Genomic DNA, 24077 nt, shown 5'->3' on the forward strand with positions numbered 1-24077 from the left:
GTAGATCTTGTCTTTTGTTACCCATCCCTTAAAAAAAAACACATCAATGAAATGAAGTAGGCCTGAGATACACATGCTCTGGAATGCATGGCAGCACTTTCACAAAGGTATCTACCTCATCTGTGAGGAGATTTCCACATTCTTCAAAACTGAATAGAAATAATATATTTTCTCTCTTGCAGTGCAGAAAGAAATACCCTAAGGGAAATAATTGTGCTTACTGAATAATGGCAATGTAAGAGAACAGGATAAGACAGTATAAGAAGAGAAATGCTGGATGTTGAAGGTGTTACCTGGAGAACATAGAGGGCCATGTGAAGTTTGGTGTCCTGTGGCTTAGTCATCTTTATGATCATCAGAATGACAGCTGTGAAAACACAAAGTATAAATCTTGCTGCCAGCCCTGGCTGCCTGAGCATAATTTTTTTCAGTATACACACCTAAGCATTGTGAGAATTATAGGCATAATGAAGACTAGCAGTGAGATTAACCAGTTATATAAACCACTGGCCTCAGATCTCCAACCGCTATTCCTCATTGATTAAACTTTGCAGATTATTAGAGTAGCAATGGTGGCAAGACATACTACAGGAAGATCATAAGCTACAATTCTTCTTATGTTTACCAAGCCCTTTCATAAACATTATCCTATCTGATCCTCACACTTTAACTTTATGTAGTAGAAAGGGCAGGTGTTAATATCTCTGAGTTCTGTCAGTACATTTCCTCTCATATCATCTCACATCTAATTCTCTTAATTTCTAAAACATAAGAAGATACGGGTGGAATGAAGGTAAATTTTACATGCTGGACAGAAATTTGTAGTCATCCTTCTTGGTGAGACTATTTTGCTTGACCACAATCTAATGGTTACCCTTTTCATTGCCCAAATCTTTCCATTAAGATACTCACCTGGGCCCCAGCAGCAAAAGAAGGCCACTGGGTAGAAGCGTACTCGCTGCTCCACAATGTGAATCACTGCCCACTGTTCACTCCCCAGAAAGCCAGTCGATTTCAGAAACTTCTTATAAAGTGTCTGGGCTTGAATGAGTAAGACCTAAACATGGGTATAGCGGTGAGTAGTCTGCCTAAGGCTTATTAAAACTTCCCAGGTCTAGTCTATCATTTTGGAGAGATCCTTCTCTTAGGATCTGACAGCAGGAAAGACCATCCTCCTGTCTTTACCATCTGAGACCAGGCTTTTTTTGAGAGAAAATTATCTCTAGAGTGATCTTTTGCTTGGCCAGGTAAATGGACAGATATTAGTCAAACTATATATGTTCAATACATAAACCTTACATCAACCCTCAGGCTTTTATTTTTCTCAATGAGGTTAATCACAATATGCATGGGAAGTTAAAACTAAGATCTAACCAGGTTCTCTTTTAAAACACTTTATTAAAGGCTGTGCTACAGGGAGATCAGCTCGGTGCTTTGTGACCACCTAGAGGGGTGGGATAGGGAGGGTGGGAGGGAGACACAAGAGGGAGGAGATATGGGGATATATGTATATGGTGAATTACATATACAGTACAGCTGATTCATTTTGTTGTAAAGCAGAAACTAACACACCATTGTAAAGCAATTATACTCCAATAAAGATGTTTAAAATAAATAAATAAATAAAGGTTGTGTTAGAAAGTGTTCTGTGCTTAATACCCCTAAAATAAATACTTTAGCACTGTGACAGAGCTTAAATTCTCAACTCCCAGAAAAAAAAGTTTTAGGAAGTCTCTTCTTGCCCTTAGATGGAAAACAGATTGTTTTTCCCTTCCATTTGGGAGCAATTTGAGTACGGTTTAGTTAATGAAATAAATATAAATCAGTTCAATGTCCTTTTTGTGGGGAGTAAATTAGGTAATAAAATCTGACCAAATCTGAAACTTTTCCTAATAATCCAGATCCACTCTGTAAGTTAATAACCCAATTAGTTAAGGTTAGCCATGTAGTTTCCTTTCCCCACAGACATAGGAATCATAAAGAGGCTTGAACTTATTTGAGAATATTTACATCTAGTAGAATCAGTTCACCGTTTGCTGATTACAAAAGAATCAGAATGCCTGTCCTGAATGCCCACTGAAGTCTGGGTTATTCTGAAGGAGCAAACAGGAATCCCTAGGGTGCCAGGTTTTGGGAGACCTGTCTCTCCTGTCAATCAGTTCTAAATGAAAATGATCAAGGCCATTTTAATATAAACTAGTCATTGTGCATTCTTTACAAAGCTGTTGATTTGATCTAGCTATCTCTGTAACTTATTTTTGAATTGTTAAAGAAAATTTTCCACAATTGTGTTTCATTCACAGATGTTAGCTGTGCTAGCAAAAAGAAAAAAACGGTGGGATAAAGTTGGTCTGCAACCAGATAGTTTATAATCCCTGAACTAGCATATGAAAAGAGGAGAAAATGACACTGAAAAGTAGATATGACAAATAAAAAGGCATATTCACTTGCTTACTGATTCTGTACTGGGCAGTTATATATAAATAATGTATTGTCCCATGGATGATTACTTGTCCATCATCCTCATGATGTCAAATGAGTATTTAATAACTGTCTGAGTCACTCAGCACTTTAAACCCAGTTAGACCTAGCATAAATGCAAATTTATAGTCAATAAAGAACTGAGAAAAGAAAACTCTTTAATTATTTAGAAAATTAAAACAGAGAAGACGTCCTGTGTTCCAGAGTATCATACTGTATAAAGAATGTACCTGACACATACTAGTTTTCTGGTCTGGTCCTCCATGAGGATCCACAGGAACACATTATTTCTAGAGTGAGCATAATTCTCACATAATGAATATAGGCTCTTTTCCCCACTCATCATTTGATCTTGGGAAGTCCAAAAGACTGAGGTAGTAATTAAATTATCAATATCTACTAGACACTTTCTTAGTTCTAGGACTATAAAAAGTGCCTCTCCGCCCCATCTTTCCCAGGCCTGGGAATACTGCCCCATCCCACCCAACCGCCCCCTCTCTTTCCATAAAGGCAAGTAGGGTGGCACCATACCACAATGGTGAGGAGGCTGAGTAGAAAGCTGGCCAGGAAAATGATAAGCCCATAAAAATAAAGTGTGCTACAGACTGATGTGTTGGCAGAAGGCAGGACTTTAGCCATGGCTGTTGGTGGTGAGTACATCAGGATACACCTAGGAAGAGAATCAATGGTCAGGAATGCTGCTACAGGTATAAGACCAGAGAGATACCTATTTGGTGTAACAAAAGTTAATGAGTATGTAATTTAACTTATCACTTAGCTAAGCCTTGCCCATAACACCTTGTTCCTTCTCACCGACACATTATCATCTAGTCATTTTGTGTTATATTTCTGCTTATATATTTTTGGCCTTGACTGTACAACTTGCCCAAAGCCCATTTCAAATACAAGCACCTTGGCCAGAATGTATGTACAAAGTCTTCTTCAATCTTTATTTACAGAAAAGAATAGGTGTAGTCTATCATAAAAATGATAGGTTTGGTCCTTACTTACCTGTGGCTCTGGCTGAAGTTGCGGAAACATTCACTGGCATTGCCCAAACAGAATACAGGTATCATCAATAGTAGAGGTATCAGGCTGGGAGGAAAAAAACTTATCACCCTAATATTCAGACTTTTTTATGCCATTTTCCCTTTGCAAAATATTCTCCTGTCCTTCTTCCAACTCCATCACCCCACCCACTCTCCACAAATACATATACCTTTAATTCCTTCAAGAAAAGTACCTCAAAAACTTTAAGTATACCTTCTTTTCAAGTTCCTGGGGAAGTGGAGTGGGGAATGTATTTTATACCTGGGTGAATAAACCCTAACAGAGTTTCACAGAGAGTCTCTGGGAGCTGTATGATCAGATTAAAAATCCAAGTGGGTAATCGTGAAATGAAAAATCTACCAAGGACCTCTGTGATCAGTCTGTTTCACTTTTCATGGTGACCAGTAATAACTTCATTCTCATCAGCTCCTTCCTGAGAGCTTTTCCAAAGCTCAGCTTTAAGCAACCAGTTATTTATCCAGCTAAATATATCCAGATCCCTATAAGAGGAAAAGATCTAGGAGTAAAAGTTATAAAGTCTAAAACCAACTCAATGTGACTACCACTTTAGATGAGATCCAGATCCTTTCTGAGCTTAATAATTTTAAGAGTCTCACCCAACGTTATAAAGGTGAATAAGATCTTGAAAACCACCTATTACAACTTTTCATGATATATGAAAAGGAATTAGAAGTCAAAAGACTTAAAGGGAAATATTTATTGAAGGTCACATAGTTAATGGCAGAATTGGGACTAAAACCCAATCTGAAACTTCAAATTGCTTGCCTATTTTACCTGGGAAAATGGAATCAATGATCACACATTTGTTTCTTACTTAGTGAAGCTCTGTGAGGACCCAGGAGTGACAGAATCAATGGAAATAAGGGCATTGTCCTCCTATTTGTTCCTACCTAGACCCAAGACTAACGAGAGTCTACACCCTTGCTAGGAAGGAAAGCAAAAATCTTACCTTGACAAAATGATGGCTGTTTGACTAACTCGACAGGTATAACCTATAACCTATGAAAAGAATAAATTTGAGTAATGTCTTAGGATATTGCCAATCATATTACAATAAATACCAGGTCATCACTTACCATTTGATAGTACAAAAATTCCCAACAGCAGGTTTGCTTCAGTTAAGCAATATTTGATATAAAATTCAATGAAATAGGGGGCTTCCCTGGTGGTGCAGTGGTTAAGAATCCGCCTGCCAATGCAGGGCACATGGATTCGAGCCCTGGTCCAGGAAGATCCCACATGCCATGGAGCAACTAAGCCCGAGTGCCACAACTGCTGAGCCCGTGCTCTAGAGCCCGTGAGCCACAACTACTGAAGCCCGTGTGCCTAGAGCCCATGGTCTGCAACAAGAGAAGACACCGCAATGAGAAGCCTGCATGCTGCAGCGAAGAGTAGCCCGTGCGCAGCAACGAAGACCCAATGCAGCCAAAAATAAATAAATTTATTTTTAAAAATTCAATGAAATAGATAGTTCCTTAGCACTGAAGATAACAGAATTTTATCTGTATTACTATATTCTAAAAAGTACACCAAAAGCCACAAAGAGGGCCTGTAGAAAGTAGCTTAATGTAAGATTTGGATACCACAACAAATTCTCTTAAGAATAAAGGCAAATATGAAATCACACCATAATCCTTCATCTTCTAATAATAGTTCAATCCTCTCCTCTTTTAGATCAAGGGAGGTGTAGACTTTTCAGACCATATGGGTGGAGTAAAAGTCTATGTATAAGACGACCAACAGAAACCATTATAGGCCAGGTTTAGTATAATAGGGCAGAGTCAAAAAAGCCCTTTGAATGTAAGACCTATCTAGAAGAAAGAACATTTCAAAAATTCCCAGTTGTATTAGACACTGTAAAACAACTTACAGAAGAATGGCCCATACCCACTAGGAGTTTATGGAGAGAGATTTTGAACAGAACGTCTTCATATGATAGAAAACAAAATTTTTTCTACTGGGTTGGCCAAAAAGTTCCTTCGGTTTTTAAGTAAAAATAAAAGACACATTTTTCATTTTCACCAAGAACTTTATTGAACAACATATTCACCATTTTGTTCCACTACCTTCTGCCATTTTTCAGGCAATTTCATAATTCCATCTTCCCCAAACTTTTTAAACTTTTTGAGCAAAGAACTATTCCAGGTGCCTTTTACAGTCTTCCAGGGAATTGAAATTTTTTCCATTAAGAGAATTTTGTAAAGACCAAAACAAATGGAAATCCAAAGGTGCAATGTCTGGTGAATACGGCAGATGAATCAGAACTTCCCAGCCAAGCTGCAACAGTTTTTGCCTTGTCATCAAAGAAACTTGCAGTCTTGCATTACCATGATGGAAAATTATGCGTTTTCTGTTGACTAATTCCGGATGCTTTTCCTCAAGCGCTGCTTTCAGTTGTTCTAATTGGGAGCAGTACTTATCGGAATTAATCGTTTGGTGTTCTGGAAGGAGCTCATAATAGAGGATTCCCTTCCAATCCCACCATATACACAACATCACCTTCTTTGGATGAAGACTGGCCTTTAGTATGGTTGGTGGTGGTCATTTCGCTTGCCCCTCAATCTCTTCCATTCCACATTATTGTACAGTATCCACTTTTCATCGCCTATCACAATTTGTTTTAAAAACAAAATGTTTTCGTTAAGTTTAAGTAGAGAATTGCATGCAGAAATACAGTCAAGAAGGTTTTTTTCACTTAACTTCTGTGGAACCCAAACCTCAACGCGATTAACATAACCAAGCTGGTGCAGATGATTTTCAACGCTTGATTTGGATGGATATTTTGAGTATGTTGGCAATCTCCCACGTGGTATAATGTTGATTGTTCTCAATTAATGTCTCAATTTGATCGTTATCAACTTCAACTGGTCTATCCAACCATGCAGCATTGTCCACCGAGAAATCTCCAGCACGAACTTCGCAAACCACTTTCGACACATTCGATCAGTCACAGCACCTTCTCCATACACTGCACAAATCTTTTTTTGCACTGCGTTTTTACCTTTCTTGAAATAATAAAGCATAGTATGCCGAAAATGTTGCTTTTTTTCTTCCATCTTCAATATTAAAATGGCTACATAAAAACTCACCAATTTTGATCAATTTTTAAAAAATGCACGCCGATATGACAGCTGTCACAATACGATCTAACAAAATTGTTTCAAATGAACTTAAAGACAACTAAGCACTATTAGAGCCATCTTACAGAAAAAGCCAAATAACCTTTTTGGCCAATCCAATATTTTAAGGCAGAGATCATATTATATTCTGGAATGCCATTGTTAGGGATCAATAAGGATTAAGTGAGCAATTAATCAATAATCAGAGGTGGGTAACTGATTTGCCCTAAGAACTTTGGATCAGGAATAGCAAATGATTTAAAGTAGAATGGCCAGTGTCGACTTCAGGTAAAATGGAAAATAAGTAAAATTAGTCTTTGGTGACCTCTTCCACTCACGTTTCTTCTTCTCTTTTTATTCTATCCTCTATCCATCATCAGGTGGCTATCCTGTGTTCAACTGTTGCTCTTATCCACTGTCAATGAATCTCTGGTAAAAAGCTTACTAGTAATAGTTTAGGGCCGAAGTCTTCCTGGGGTATTTAAAAGAGAACTCAAAAATGAAAAACAAATCTTCAAGGCTCCTGATATAAAGCTATAATGACAGAATAATAGGCAGTGGGGGCAAATTTGGGGATAGAGTTTGTCTTCTTGGAACTAGTGTCATAGCATGGGTTATAAAGAGAAGTCTCAATACTGCATTTGTATGCATAGTAAGCAACAGAATATTATATATGAGAGTTAATCTTACATCTCTCCTTCTATTTTCCTTCAAAAATTAAATTGCTCTGTAAGCAACAAGGATATATTATATGGCACAGGGAAATATAGCCATTATCTTGTAATAACTTTAAATGGAGTATAATCTACATAAATATTGAATCAATATGTTGTACACCTGAAACTAATATAATATTGTAAATCAACTATACTTCAATTTAAAAAAAAGATTAATTTGTTCTGCTACCAGGAGCCCAAGACTCAGGATAATATTCCCCCATGTTGTCCCCATCCTTGGCTTCTGGTCTCATGACTACTTCTTTAGAGAATAACTCTGTGGCTGAAGAACTTCTCTCAAATTCCAGTTAGTCTCTTAGCTTATGAGTGAATGAATGAATAAAAACTTTAAATAGTATATCTATACATTTCTTGAACTTTTTTGACATTAATCTGCTTGAAGGGAGGGAACTGAACTAACTGTTTCTTTGTAGTACCTTCTAGCTCCAGGATTGTAGGATTATGTAAACAAACATGTCAAATGGATATATAGCCATGGGTCATTACTAAATTGCAGGGAGCTAAGAAACTATACAAGTTGAAAATATAAAAGAATAATTATAAGGGTTGAATCCTCAGAGGTAAACAAGAGATAAAGGGATCAGAATATAGTCCTGGGCTGTACAATACAGTAGCCACTAGCTCCATGTGGTTAAATTAAAATTAAGATTAAATAAAATAGAGATTAAAAAAAAGATTAAATGAAATAAAAATTCAGTTCCTCAATCATATCAGCCACATTTCAAGTGCTCAATAGCCACATATGACTAGTGGCTATAGAACTGAACAGTACATAAAATATTTTAATCATTGCAAAAAGTTCTATTGACAGTACTTGTACAGACTGTAGTATCTGGTCTGGGATGCTGATAAGGGGGTCTCATCATATTAATTTTTCAAGGATTTCCTTACTGCACTTTGTCCTTATAACAAAAAAGAAAAAAAAGAGAGAAAAAAATTTAAAAGCATTCTATACTCCTGCCCTTTTCCAGCAGTATGTATCTAGAGCAAGGCTACAAAAAGCAAGAAGAGTATCTTCTTAAGAAGTCAGTCAGGTGAGAATTTAAGACTATTGTAGCATTTTAGAGCTGGAAGAAGACATTAAAGATCACATAGACCAGCACTTCATTTTCATGATGAAAAGTTGAGACTCAAGAAAGGGAGATGACGTGTCCAAGGACATACAGGAGATAAGTGACAGAACTAGGTTTATAAGACAGATCTCCTGATTCACTTTCAAATGCTCTTTTCACAGTGCTATAATCTTATTTTCTGATTACCACACATGAATTCCTCTGCCCTTCTGCAAACCAATACCTGTTACCCACACATACCAAAGAAATACATCAGAGCAGAACAAACACCCTCCCTTTCCAATACCTGTAGCCCAAATCCCATGTTAGCTGGCTGAGCACTTTCCCTAACTGCTCTCCAAGATCTTTCTCTTTACTCTAAAAATAATGACGGATTGGCATAGAGCCAAGAAGGATTTCCCTTACTGAAAGGAACCAGGCAGGAATGGCAATACTATAAATAATATTTCCTATAATCAAATCCTGTTGGTGGTGGCAGTGACGGCAAGAGAGAAGAGGAAGTCATGTCAACAGACTGAAAACTCCGCCAGTGCTGAGTGCTAACTGTTTGTCGAGGATGTATGGGTTTGTCTTAGCATACTGTTCATAACTATTAGCTCTGAATAAAACTTACCAGTGGAACTGTGCTCTGTCCACTCTGGTGGGGTTTCATCCTCAGCTCTTTGTACAGGTACCAGATGTAATTGACAGTGTAGAAAAATGAGGAAATGTAGAATATCTAGGTGAAAATCAAAACAGCCCATCATAACTGTCCCACTATGGCTTCCTTCAACTTTCTACATTATTTTCTGCTGCAAGAATCCTACCTACTGGTCTATTAGTAACTTACCATCTACTATCCATACCATGCAAAATAGGGCCAAGTCTGGGAAACCTACCCAGGCCTAAAATATGTCCCAGCTTCCTTATTTTATCCTTTTGAATGTTCACAGGAACCACAGCATTATCCACCTCCTCTCACCCAACTGTTCTAATTTTATGAGGATATCATAGAATCTTTTTCTATTTTATTTTTTAATTGAAAAGGACATAAGGGTACAAATGACCTTATTTACAAAACAGAAGTAGAGTCACAGATATAGAAAACAAACTTATGGTTACCAGGGGATAAGGGGTGAGGGATAAACTGGGAGATTGGGATTGACATATACACACTACTATATATAAAATAGATAACTAATAAGGACCTACTGAATAGCACAGGGAACTCTACTCAATACTCTGTAATGGCCTATATGGGAAAAGAATCTTAAAAAAGAGTGGCTATAAGTATATGTATAACTGATTCACTTTGCTGTACACCTGAAACTAACACAACATTGTAAATCAACTATACTCTAATAAAAATTTTCAAAAAAGAAAAGGCCATAAGAATTTCCATTTCTAATAATGATAGCCTAGGCTGTCTTAACCAAACTTTCCAATCAAAAGAACTAAATATGCTGAATAAAATGTTTTTTAAATCTTTAAAAGCATCAAAGAGCTGACAAGATCACAATGAACCAGCAGCACAAAATCCAAGGGAAGGAATTTCTGCTTCCACCTTTGATGAAATAACATGAATAGAATTTGTCTTTCAGCCTTAAAAACTAAAAATTGGACAAAATATGTGAAAACACCCTGTTTTCAAACACTGGATAACAATCATTACAGAACAGTAATCCCTGAAAGAAGAAAAACAAACAAATTGAGTTCATCAAGTTCCCCAGCTACCTGGCTGGGAAAAGTGAGTGCAGTGATGGGGAATTTAAACAGAGACAAGCTGTCCTGGTGAGTTGAGGAGACATTTTAGTGTTTGGGGAGGCCAAGGCAGCTAAAATGTGTGAAGCAAATTATCAGAGAAGAGGCAGACACACAGAGACATAGTGCTCTGGAGATGTGCAGAGGTACCTTCAAGTCTTTGATTAAGTATTGATCTACAAACATGGGAGAGAAAACCATGAAGAGAAGAGAAAGAAGCACCAGAAAGGAGTAGGTGGAACAATCTCCAAAGGAATCCCTGAAGGAATAGTTTGTGTTCCCATCAGCCAGTGTGGAATGACTTCCTAATCCATAGGCTGGAATGGCAGTACTGTAGAATAATAAGGTAGAATCATAAGAAGAGTATTGCCTTACTATTGGGACCAAATTAGCTGTACATGAAATACTTCCCTAACTAAAGCTTAAAAGCAAGCCTTCAAAAAATAAAGGATCAAACAGACTCAGAGTTAACTACATCTAAGACAAAATCCCCAAATTTAAAGGGGATTTATATATGTATATAAAATTTATGTATGTATATAAAACCTAATACCCAACAATGTAAAATCTAGAATGTCTGGTGTCTACTAAAATATTGTAAGTCATGTAGATAAGCAGGAAATTTTGGCCCATAACTAAGAGAAAAATTAATCAATAGAAATGGACCCAGATACAACATAGATTATAAAAATTAGGAGACAAAAATATTAAAGGAACTACTGTAAATATACTCAGTATGTCCAAGAAGGTAGAGGAAAGCATGAGCACAACATTGAGAAATGGAAGATATCAAAAAGATCCAAGTTGAAATTCTAGAGATGAAAAACATATGGAATTTAAAATATGGAAAATTAAAAACTGCAAAAAATTAGTAAACTTGAAGACACAGAAATAGAAACTAAAATGAAACATCTAGAGAAAAAAGACTTTGAAAAAAAATGAACAAAACTTCAGTGAGCTGTGGAATACAAGTGGGCTAACACACCTGGGACTGGAATTCCAGAAGGAGTAGAGAGGATGGGAGAAACAAAGAAAATATGTTTGAGGAAATAATAACCAAAAATTTTCCAAATATGATGAAAATATTAACCACCATGTCCAAGAAGCTTAACAAAACCAAACATAAGAAACATGAAGAAACCAGACCAAGGCACAACGTAATCATGAATATAGATGCAAGAATCCTCAACAAAATATTAGCAAACCAAATTCAACAACACATAAAAAGAATCATACACCATGATCAAGCTGGATTTATTCCAGGGTCACAAAGATGGTTCAGCATATGCAAATCAATCAATGTGATACACCACATCAACAAAAGGAAAGGCTAAAACCACATGATCATCTCAATAGATGCAGAAAAGAGCATTTGACCAAATTCAACATCAATTCATAATAAAAACTCTCACCAAAGTGGGTATGGAGGGAACATATCTCAACATAATAAAAGCTATTTACGACAAACCCATAACCAACATAATACTCAATGATGAAAAGCTGAAAGCCTTCTCACTAAATTCAGGAACAAGACAAGGATGCCAACTCTCACCACTTCTATTCAGCACAATATTGGAAGTCCTAGCCACAGAAATCAGACAAGAAAAAGAGATAAAACGTATCCAAATTGGAGAGGAAGAGGTAAAACTGCCACTATCTGCAGATGACATGATACTCTATAGAGAGAACCCTGAAGTCCCACACAAAAACTGTTAGAACTAATAAATGAATTCAGCAAGGTAGCAGGACACAAGATTAATATACAGAAATCTGTTGCATTTCTTTGCACTAACAATGAAATATCAGAAGGAGAAAGTGAAAAAACAATCCCATTCTAAATCGCATCCAAAAAAAAATACCTAGGAGATGAAAGACCACGGAGATGAAAGACGTATACACTGAAAACTACAAAACATTGATAAAGGAAATAGACGATGATTCAAAGAAATGGAAAAATATCCCATGTGCTTGGACTGGAAGGCTTAATATTGTTAAAATGACCATACTACCCAAAGCAATCTACAGATTTAATGCAATCCCTATTAAAATAACCATGACATTTTTCACAGAACTAGAACAAATAATCCTTAAATTTATATGGAACCAAAAAGACCCAGAATTGCCAAAGCAATTCTGAGGAAAAAGAACAAAGCTGGAGGCATAATGCTTCCAGATTTCAGACTATACTACAAAGCTACAATAATCAAAACAGTGTAGTATTGGCACAAAAACAGACATATAGTACAACGGAACAGAACAGAGAGCCCAGAAATAAACCCATGCACCTAGAGCAAAAAGACACATAACATACATAGGTCAACTAATCTATGACAAAAGAGACAAGAATATACAATGGAGAAAAGACAGTCTCTTTAACAAGTGGTGATGGGAAAGCTGGACAGCCGCACGTAAACCAATGAAGTTAGAACACTCACTCACACCATATACAAAAACAAACTCAAAATGGTTTAAAGCCTACATATAAGACATGACACCATAAAAGTCCTAGAAGAGAACACAGGCAAAACATTCTCTGACATAAATCGTAACAATGTTTTCTTAGGTCAGTCTCCCAAGGCAATAGAAATAAAAACAAAAATAAACAAATGGGACCTAATCAAACTTAAAAGCTTTTGTACAGCAAAGGAAACAATCAACAAAATGAAAAGACAACCTATGGAATAGGAGAAAATATTTGCAAATGATGCAATGAACAAGGGGTTAATATCCAAAATATAAAAACAATTCATACAAATCAATATTAAAAAAAAAATCAAACAACCCAATCAAACAATGGGTAGAAGACCTGAATAGACATTTCTTTAAAGAGGACATGCAGATGGCCAACAGGCACGTGAAAACATGCTCAACATCACTAATTATTAGAGAAATGCAAATCAAAACCACAGTGAGGTATCACTTCACACCAATCGTAATGATTATCATCAAAAAGTCTACAAATGATAAATGCTGGACAGGGTGTGGAGAAAAGGGAACCATCCTACAATGTTGATGGGAATATAAATTGGTACAGCCACTATGGAGAACAGTATGGAGCTTCCTTAAAAAACTAAAATTAGAGTTACCATATGATCCAGCAATCCTACTCCTGGGCATATACCCAGAGAAAACTCTAATTTGAAAAGACACATGCACCCCAATGTTCACAGTAGCACTATTTACAATAGCCAAGACATGGAAGCAACCTAAGTGTCCATCGACAGATGAATGGATAAAGAAGGTGTGGTTATACATACACAATGCAATATTACTCAGCCATAAAAAATAATGAAATAATGCCATTTGCAGCAACATAGGTGGACCTGGAGATTATCATACTAAGTGAAGTAAGTCAGGGAATTCCTTGGTGGTCCAGTGGTTAGGACTTGGTGCTTTCACTGTTGTGGCTTGGGTTCAAACCCTGGTCAGGGAACTAAGATTCTGCAAGCTGTGCTGCATGGCCAAAAATAAATAAATAAATAAGTGAAGTAAGTTAGACAACGAAAGATGAAACATTTATATACGGAATCTAAAAAAAATGATACAAATGAACTTATTTACAAAACAGAAACAGACTCATAGACATAGAAAACAAACTTATGGTTACCAAAGGGGAAAGGTCGGGGGGGATGGATAAATTGGGAGTTTGGGATTGACATATACACACTACTGTATTTAAAACAGACAACCAACAAGGACCTACTGTATAGCACACGGAACTCTGCTCAATATTCTGTAATAACCTAAATGGGAAAAGAATTTGAAAAAAAATAGATATATGTATATGTATAACTGAATCACTTTGCTGTACACCTGAAACTAACATGACACTAAATAAAAATAGTCCAATATAAAATGAAAACTTTTAAATAAGAATAAATTAAAAAAATAAAAATTAAAAAAATTTTTTTTAATTTTAAAAAGTTTTAAAAAAAGATGTGGTATATATACAATGTAGTATTACTCAACCATAAAAAAGAATGAAATATTGCCATTTGCAGCAACATGGATGAACCTAGAGAATATTATACTTAGTGAAGTAAGTCAGAGAAAGACAAATATATATGATATCATTTATATGTGCAATCTAAAAATGATACAAATGAATCTGTACACAAAACATAAACAGACTCAGAGATATTTGAAACAAACTTATGGTTACCAAAGAGAAGAGGGAACGGGGAGGGACAAATTAGGAGTATGTAGTTAACAAATACAAACTACTATACATAAAATAGATAAGCAACAAGGATTTCCCATATAGCACAGGGAATTATAGTCAATACCTTGTAATAATCTATAATGGAAAATCTGAAAAAAAAAACATATAGAACTGAATCACATTGCTGTACACCTAAAACTAACACAATATTGTAACTCAACTACACTTCAATTTAGGAACTCCCCTGGCGGTCCACTGGTTAAGACTCTGCACTCCCAGTGCAGGAGGCACAGGTTCGCTCCCTGGTTGGGGAACTAAGATCCCGCATGCCTCATGGCACAGCCAAATAAATTAATGAATTTAAAAAAACTATATTTCAAATTAAAAAAGGGGACATCATAATCAAATCACTGAAAGTCAGGGGAAAACAGAAAACACCAAAAGCATCTAGAGCAAAAAGACACATTACATACATAGGAACAAAGATGAGAATGATAGCAGACACAATGCAGAAACAATCAGAAACAATGCAATCCAGAAAACATTAGGAGCAACATCTTTAAAATACTGAAAGGGGAAAAAAAATCTGTCAACCCAGAATTTTATACACAGTGAAAATACCTTCCAAAAAAAGGACAAAAATAAGGACTTTTTCAGACAAACAAAAGCTGAGAGATTACACTGAAGCACACCATTACTATAAGATATGTTAAAGGAAGTACTTCAGGGAAAAAATGTAATAACAGATAGAAATTTGGATCTACACAAAGGAATTAAGAGCATCAAAAATGGGAATCATTTGGTGCTTCCTCAAATAATTAAACATAAAATTACCGTATGATCCAACGATTCCACTCTTAGGTATATACCCAAAATAATTGGAAATAAGTACTCAATCACATGTACATGCATGTACATAAAGGTGAAAAGATAGAAGCAGTGCAAATGTCCATAATCAGAAGAATAAATAAGCAAATTACGATGTATACACACAGTGGAATATTATTCAGCCATAAAAAGGAATGAAGTACTGATACATGCTACAATGTAGACGATCCTTCAAGACATTATGCTAGGGCTTCCCTGGTGATGCAGTGGTTAAGAAGCCGCCTGCCAATGCAGGGGACATGGGTTCAAGCCCTGGTCCAGGAAGACCCCACATGCTGCGAAGCGACTAAGCAACAACTACTGAGCCTGCGCCACAACTACTGAGCCTGCACTCCAGAGCCCACGAGCCACAACTACTGAAGTCCATGCACCACAACTGCTGAAGCTCGTGTGCCTAGAGCCTGTGCTCCACAACAAGAGAAGCCACCGCAATAAGAAGCCCACGCACTGCAATGAAGATTAGCCCCTGCTTGCCGCAACTAAAGAAAGCCCACATGCAGCAACGAAGACACAATGCAGCCAAAAATAAATAAATAAATTTATTTAAAAAAAAATCTTCCCTGTATAAAAAAAAAAAAGACATTATGCCAAGTGAACAAAGCCAGACACAAAAGGTCACGTTTTGAATTATTTTATTACTACATCAAATAATATAGAATAGATATAGCCATAGATACTAAATTCAGATTGGTGGTTCCCAAGTGTTGGCGGTAGGAAAGATGGGGAGAAACTGTTTAATGAGTAAGCTGTTTTACTTTGGAAGGACAGAAATGTTTTGGAACTAGATAGAGATGGTGGTTGCACAACACTGTGAATGTACTAAATACCACTAAACTGTTATTCACTTTAAAATGGTTAATTTCATGTTATGTGAATTTCACCTCAATAAATTATTTTGTAAAACCTTTGTGCATGAAAGGACGTTATTAAGAAAGTGAAAAGACAACCTAAAGAACAGGAGAAAATATTTGCAAATGATATATCTGATATGGATCTATTATTCAGAATATATTTTAAAAACTCTTACAACTCAACAACCAAAAGACAAAGCTGTGGTGTCACTCTACACAGCTCACCTCCCAATACACACCGAGAGGCCACACAGGCCTCCACCAGCTCTATGGAGCAAAGAGGGCCGAGAGCAGTGGAGGCTGGGAAACTGATTGGCTGTGAGGGACAAAGGACACCTGCACATGAGGCTGCATCTGAGTGGAGTCGCAGGCACTTAAACAGGCAGCACATCAGACCTCTATCTGCACATGGGCCCCCCTTGCTTTGGCACTCCCCTCCTCAGGGGCAAGAAGAGTCCTGGTGTGGGGAGAGAGAAAAACACACACTTAAAGGGAACAGAGCCAGCCTGAGTCCAACCCTCAGGGGTTCTGCTCCAGTAACTTGGGATCAGACCCTGCCCCACGTAGGGTCATGATGGCCACTGAGCACAGGGAAAGTCCTGCCTCACACAGTGCCAGTTCGAGCCCCTCCATCTCCAGCCCCCCCCCACTGGGGTGATAGCTGCCAACACACCCTGAGGAAAAATGTGACTTGCATCCAAGTCACATCCAGATCTCCCACCAAAGGCACTGGACACACACAGTCCATATAGGGACACTCCCTCATAACAACACCCCTTCAAGACTGCAATAGGTAACTATTTCACCTAAATTCATAGAGGCAGAGAAAGTTACACAAATGAAAAAGCAGAAGAACTACTCTCAAATGAAAGAGAAAATCCCTGAAAAAATGAAATAATGAAACAGAAAGAAACAATTTACCAGATAAAGAATTCAAAACATTGGTAATGAAATTACCAATGTTAACTGAATTAGGGAAAAGAATTGATGCAAACAGTGAACATTTTAACAAGCAACTAGAAGATATAAAAAAAGACCCAATCAGAAATGAATAATTCAATAGCTGAAATAAAAAAACAACACATTAGAAGGGATGAATAGCAGACTAAGTGATACAGAAGAATGCATAAATGATCTGGATGACAGAATAATGGAAATCATCCAATCGTAACAGCAGAAAGAAAAACAACTTTTTAAAAAATTAAAGCAATTCAAGAGCTCTCTGGGATAACATTAAGCATACCAACATTCACATTATAAGGGATCCCAGAAGAAGAAGAGAGAGTGAAGGGGATCTAAAATGTAATTAAGGAAATTATGGCTAAAAACTTCCCAAACCTGAAGAAGGAAATAGATATCCAGGTACAGGAAGCACAGAGGGTCCCAAACAAGATCAACTCAAACAGAGCCACAACAAGACATATCATAATTAAAATGGCAAAAGTTAAAGAGAATACTAAAGGCAACAAGAGAAAAACAAAAAGTCATATACAAGGGAATCCCCATAAGGCTAAGAGCTGATTTCTCTGCAGCAACTTTACAGGCCAGAAGGGAGTGGCATGATTATTCAAAGTGCTGAAAGGGAAAAACCTGCAACCGAGGATACTCTACCCAGCAAGACTATCATTTAGAATAGAAGGACAGACAAAGAATCTCTCAGATAAGCTAAAACTAAAACAGTTCATCAATACTAAATCTACCCTAAAAGAAATGTTGAGGGTCTTCTCTAAGTGGAAAAGAAATAAGAATCTACAGGAAAGGGGAAATCCCACTAGGAAAGGCAAATATATATATGGTAAGGACTGGGGATCAACCATTAAATAAGCCAGTATGTAGAATAAAAGATAAAAAATTGTAAAAGTGACTATGACTACAATAAATAGATAAGGGATAAGCATGAAGATGTAAAATATGACATCAAAAACACAAAATGTGGGGGAGGGGAGTAAAAAATGTAGATCTTTTAGAATGTGTCTGAACTTAAAAATTACCAGTTTAAAACAAGTTGATATAATTATAGGTCAACATATATGAGTCCCATGGTAACCACAAATCAAAAACCTACAATAGATACACAAAAACTAAGAAGAAAGAAACACAAGTATACTCCTAAAGAAAATCATCAAACATACGGGAAGAAACTAAGAGAAGAAATGAACAGAGAAAAACTATAAGAACAATGAGAAAACAAGCAATAAAATAGCAATAAGTACATATCTATTAAAAATTATTTTAAATGTCAAGAGACTAAATACTCCAATCAAATCACACAGTGTGGCTGATTGGATGAAAAAAACAAGACCCTTCAATATGCTGCCTACAAGAGACTTCACTTCAGGGCTAAAGACACACACAGACTGAAAGTGACAAAATGGAAAAAGATATTTCAAGCAAATGGAAATGACAAGGAAGCAGGGGTAGCAATACTCATATCAGACTAAATAGACTTTAAAACTATAATAGGCTATAATAAAAGGCAAAGAAGGGAATTATATAATAATAAAGGGATCAACACAGAAGAGGCTACTACACTCATTAACATATATGCACCCAATACAGAAGCATCTAAATATATAAAGCAAATACTAACAGACATAAAGGGAGAAATTGACAATAATAAGTAGGGGACTTTAACACCCCATTTACATCAATGGACAGATCATCTAGATGGAAAATCAATAAGGCAACAATAGACTAGTTGGACTTAGATATCAACACGCTGTTACACCCAAAAACAGCAGAATAGACATTCTTTTCAAGGGCACATGGAAAGTTCTACAGGATAGATCACATGCTATACCACAAAACAAGACTCCACAAATTTAAGAGGATAAAAATTATATCAAGCATTTTTTCTGACCACAAAAGTATGCTAAATACATTAAAGGGATCATACACCATGATCAATTGGGATTTATCCCAGGATGCAAAGATGGTTCAATATCGGCAAATCAATCAGTGTGATACATCACATTAACAAATTGAAGAACAAAAATCATGTGACAGGAGCTTCCCTGGTGGCACAGTGGTTAAGAATCTGCCTGCCAATGCAGGGGACATGGGTTCAAGCCCTGGTCCTGGAAGATCCCACATACCACGGAGCAACTAAGCCCTTGGTCACAATTACTGAGCCTGTGCTCTGAAGCCTGTGAGCCACAACTACTGAAGCCTGCATGCCTACAGCCCATGCTCTGCAACAAGAGAAGCCACTGCAATTAGAAGCCCGCACACAACGAAGAGTAGCCCCTGACTGCCACAACTAGAGAAAGCCTGCACACAGCAGTGAAGACCCAATGCAGCCAAAAATAAATAAATAAAATAATAAATTTATAAAAGAAAAAAAATCATGTGACAATCTCAACATATGCAGAAAAAGCTTCTGACAAAATTCAACATTCATTTATGATAAAAACTCTTAACAAAGTGGGTATAGAAGGAACATATCTCAACATTATAAAGACCATTTATGACAAGCCAACAGCAGCATCATGCTCAACAGTGAAAAGCTGAACGCATTTCCTCTAAGATCAACAACAAGACAAGAATGCCCACTCTTGTCACTTCTATTCAACATAGTATTGGAAGTCCTAGCCACAGCAATCAGACACGAAAAAGAAATAAAAGATAAAAGGAATCCAAATTGGAAAGGAAGAAGTAAGATTGTCACTGTTTGCAGATGACATGACACTATGCATAGAAATTCTACAGACACCACCAAAAGACTACTAGAATTCATAAATCAACTCCATAAATTTTCAGGATACATAATTAATATGCAGAAATCTGTTGTGTTTCTATACACTAACAACGAACTACTAGAAAGAGAAATTAAGAAAACAATCCCACATACAATAGCATCAGAAAGAATAAAATACCTGGTAATAAATCTAACCATGGAGGTAAAAGACCAGTATTTGGAAAACTCTAAGACACTGATGAAAGAAACTGAAGATGACCCAAACAGATGGAAAGATATCCCATGTTCATAGATTGGAAGAATTAATACTGTTAAAAAGAACATAGTACCCAAGGCACTCTACAGATTCAATGCAATCCCTATCAAAATACCAATGGTATTTTTCACAGAACTAGAATAAATAATTTAAAAATTTGTATGGAGAGAGAGGAACCAAGATGGCGGAGTAGAAGGACGTGCTCTCACTCCCTCTGGCGAGAACACCAGAATCACAACTAGCTGCTGGACAATCATCGACAGGAAGACACTGGAACTCACCAAAAAAGATACCCCACATCTAAAGACAAAGGAGAAGCCACAATGAGATGGTAGGAGGGGCGCAATCAGAGTAAAATCAAATCCCATAACTGGTGGGTGGGTGACTCACAGACTGGCGAACGCTTATACCACAGAAGTCCACACACTGGAGTGAAGTTTCTGAGCCCCACGTCAGGCTTCCCAACCTGGGGGTCCGGCAACGGGAGGAGGAATTCATAGAGAATCAGACTTTGAAGCCTAGTAGGAATTGATTGCAGGACTTCGACAGGACTGGGGGAAACAGAGACCCCGCTCTTGGAGGGAGCACACAAAATAGTGTGCGCATCAGGACCCAGGGGAAGAAGCAGTGACCCTGGGGGAGACTGAACCAGACCTACCTGCTACTGTTGGAAGGTCTTCTGCAGAGGCAGGGGGTGGCTCTGTTTCACCGTGGGGACAAGGACACTGGCATCAGAGGTTCTGGGAAGTACTCCTTGGCGTGAGCCCTCCCAGAGTCTGTCATTAGCCCCACCAAAGAGCCCAGGTAGGCTCCAGTGTTGGGTTGCCTCAGGCAAAACAACCAACAGGGAGGGAACCCAGCCCCACCCATCAACAGTCAAGTGGATTAAAGTTTTACTGAGCTCTGACCGCCACAGCAACAGTCAGCTCTACCCACGACCAGAGCCTCCCATCAAGCCTCTTAGATAGCCTCAACCACCAGAGGGCAGACAGCAGAAGCAAGAAAAACTACAATCCTGCAGCCTGTGGACCAAAAACCACATTCACAGAAAGACAGACAAGATGAAAAGGCAGAGGGCTACACACCAGATGAAGGAACACCCAGAAAAACAACTAAATGAAGTGGAGATAGGCAACCTTCCAGAAAAAGAATTCAGAATAATGATAGTGAAGATGATCCAGGACCTCGGAATAAGAATGGAGGCAAAGATTGAGAAGATGCAAGAAATGATTAACAAAGACCTAGAAGAATTAAAGAACAAACAGAGATGACCAATACAATAACTGAAATGAAAACTACACTAGAAGGAATCAATAGCAGAATAACTGAGGCAGAAGAACGGATAAGTGACCTGGAAGACAGAATGGTGGAATTCACTGCTGCAGAACAGACTAAAGAAAAAAGAATGAAAAGAAATGAAGACAGCCTAAGAGACCTCTGGGACAACATTAAACACAACAACATTCGCATTATAGGGGTCCCAGAAGGAGAACAGAGAGAGAAAGGACCAGAGAAAATATTTGAAGAGATTATAGCTGAAAACTTCCCTAACATGGGAAAGGAAATAGACACCCAAGTCCAGGAAGCGCAGAGAGTCCCATACAGGATAAACCCAAGGAGAAACACGCCGAGACTCATAGTAATCAAATTGGCAAAAATTAAAGACAAAGAAAAATTATTGAAAGCAGCAAGGGAAAAATGACAAATAACATACAAGGGAACTCCCATAAGGTTAACAGCTGATTTCTCAGCAGAAACTCTACAAGCCAGAAGGGAGTGGCATGATATACTTAAAGTGATGAAAGGGAAGAACCTACAACCAAGATTACTCTACCCGGCAAGGATCTCATTTAGATTTGATGGAGAAATCAAAAGCTTTACAGACAAGCAAAAGCTAAGAGAATTCAGCACCACCAAACCAGCTCTACAACAAATGCTAAAGGAACTTCTCTAAGTGGGAAACACAAGAGAAGAAAAGGACCTACAAAAACAAACCCAAAACAATTAAGAAAATGGTCATAGAAACATACATATCGATAATTACCTTAAACGTGAATGGATTAAATGCTCCAACCAAAAGACACAGGCTTGCTGAATGGATACAAAAACAAGACCCATATATATGCTGTCTACAAGAGACCCACTTCAGACCTAGGGACACATACAGACTGAAAGTGAGGGGATGGAAAAAGATATTCCATGCAAATGGAAATCAAAAGAAAGCTGGAGTAGCTATACTCATATCAGATAAAATAGACTTTAAAATAAAGAATGTTACAAGAGACAAGGAAGGACACTACATAATGATCAAGGGATCAATCCAAGAAGAAGATATAACAATTATAAATATATAGTCACGCAACATAGGAGCACCTCAATACATAAGGCAACTGCTAACAGCTATAAAAGAGGAAATCGACAGTAACACAATAATAGTGGGGGACTTTAACACCTCACTTACACCAATGGACAGATCATCCAAAATGAAAATAAATAAGGAAACAGAAGCTTTAAATGACACAATAGACCAGATAGATTTAATTGATATTTATAGGACATTCCATCCAAAAACAGCAGATTACACTTTCTTCTCAAGTGTGCATGGAATATTCTCCAGGAAAGATCACATCTTGGGTCACAAATCAAGCCTCAGTAAATTTAAGAAAATTGAAATCATATCAAGCATCTTTTCTGACCACAATGCTATGAGATTAGAAATGAGTTACAGGGGAAAAAACGTAAAAAACACAAACACATGGAGCCTAAACAATACGTTACTAAATAACCAAGAGATCACTGAAGAAATCAAAGAGGAAATCAAAAAATACCTAGAGACAAATGACAATGAAAACACGATGATCCAAAACCTATGGGATGCAGCAAAAGCAGTTCTAAGAGGGAAGTTTATAGCTATACAAGCCTACCTCAAGAAACAAGAAAAATCTCAAATAAACAATCTAACCTTACACCTAAAGCAACTAGAGAAAGAAGAACAAACAAAACCCAAAGTTAGCAGAAGGAAAGAAATAATAAAGATCAGAGCAGAAATAAATGACATAGAAACAAAGAAAACAATAGCAAAGATCAATAAAACTAAAAGCTGGTTCTTTGAGAAGATAAACAAAATTGATAAGCCATTAGCCAGACTCATCAAGAAAAAGAGGGAGAGGACTCAAATCAATAAAATCAGAAATGAAAAAGGAGAAGTTACAACAGACACTGCAGAAATACAAAACATCCTAAGAGACTACTACAAGCAACTCTATTCCAATAAAATGGACAACCTGGAAGAAATGGAGAAATTCTTAGAAAGGTATAACCTTCCAAGACTGAACCAGGAAGAAACAGAAAATATGAAGAGACCAATCACAAGTAATGAAATTGAAACTGTGATTAAAAATCTTCCAACAAACAAAAGTCCAGGACCAGATGGCTTCACAGGTGAATTCTATCAAACAAACAAGTAAAACTGTCACTGTTTGCAGATGACATGATACTATACATAGAGAATCCTAAAGGTGCCACCAGAAAACTACTAGAGCTAATCAATGAATCTGGTAAAGTTGAAGGATACAAAATTAATGCACAGAAATCTCTTGCATTCCTATACACTAACGATGAAAAATCTGAAAGAGAAATTAAGAAAACACTCCCATTTACCATTACAACAAAAAGAATAAAATATCTAGGAATAAACCTACCTAGGGAGACAAAAGATCTGTATGCAGAAAACTATAAGACATTGATGAAAGAAATGAAAGATGATACCAACAGATGGAGAGATCTACCATGTTCTTGGATTGGAAGAATCAATATTGTGAAAATGACTGTACTACCCAAAGCAATCTACAGATTCAATGCAATCCCTATCAAATTACCAATGGCATTTTTTACGGAACTAGAACAAATCAACTTAAAATTTGTATGAAGACACAAAAGTCCCCGAATAGCCAAAGCAGTCTTGAGGGAAAAAAACGGAGTTGGAGGAATCAGACTCCCTGA

General features: G+C 37.2%; 1 protein-coding gene and 1 pseudogene across 15 annotated transcripts in view; one reads left to right on the forward strand and one right to left on the reverse strand.

Moving 5' to 3' along the window:
• Nucleotides 1–24077, reverse strand: part of TMEM116 (transmembrane protein 116) — a 238315-nt gene that overhangs the window by 134418 nt on the left and 79820 nt on the right. For 13 of the 14 annotated variants that reach the window (XR_014234084.1, XR_014234085.1, XR_014234086.1 and 10 more), the window contains exons 5-10: nucleotides 9095–9199; nucleotides 4502–4551; nucleotides 3493–3576; nucleotides 3013–3151; nucleotides 913–1057; nucleotides 294–367 (exon numbers count right to left, since the gene is read on the reverse strand). Coding sequence is in view for 5 of the 14 variants with exons in the window: in XM_082353709.1 (XP_082209835.1) it covers nucleotides 294–367; nucleotides 913–1057; nucleotides 3013–3151; nucleotides 3493–3576; nucleotides 4502–4551; nucleotides 9095–9199 (597 nt within the window). In the remaining 9 variants the exon portion in view is untranslated. The remainder of the gene's footprint in view (nucleotides 1–293; nucleotides 368–912; nucleotides 1058–3012; nucleotides 3152–3492; nucleotides 3577–4501; nucleotides 4552–9094; nucleotides 9200–24077) is intronic. The other variant, XR_014234090.1, reaches the window with a different exon arrangement.
• Nucleotides 1–24077, forward strand: part of LOC309610613 (disintegrin and metalloproteinase domain-containing protein 1a pseudogene) — a 152972-nt pseudogene that overhangs the window by 53970 nt on the left and 74925 nt on the right. The window lies entirely within an intron of this gene.

Source organism: Balaenoptera borealis (assembly GCF_965194805.1).
Source record: "Balaenoptera borealis genome assembly, chromosome: 14".
Lineage (NCBI taxonomy): Eukaryota > Metazoa > Chordata > Mammalia > Artiodactyla > Balaenopteridae > Balaenoptera > Balaenoptera borealis.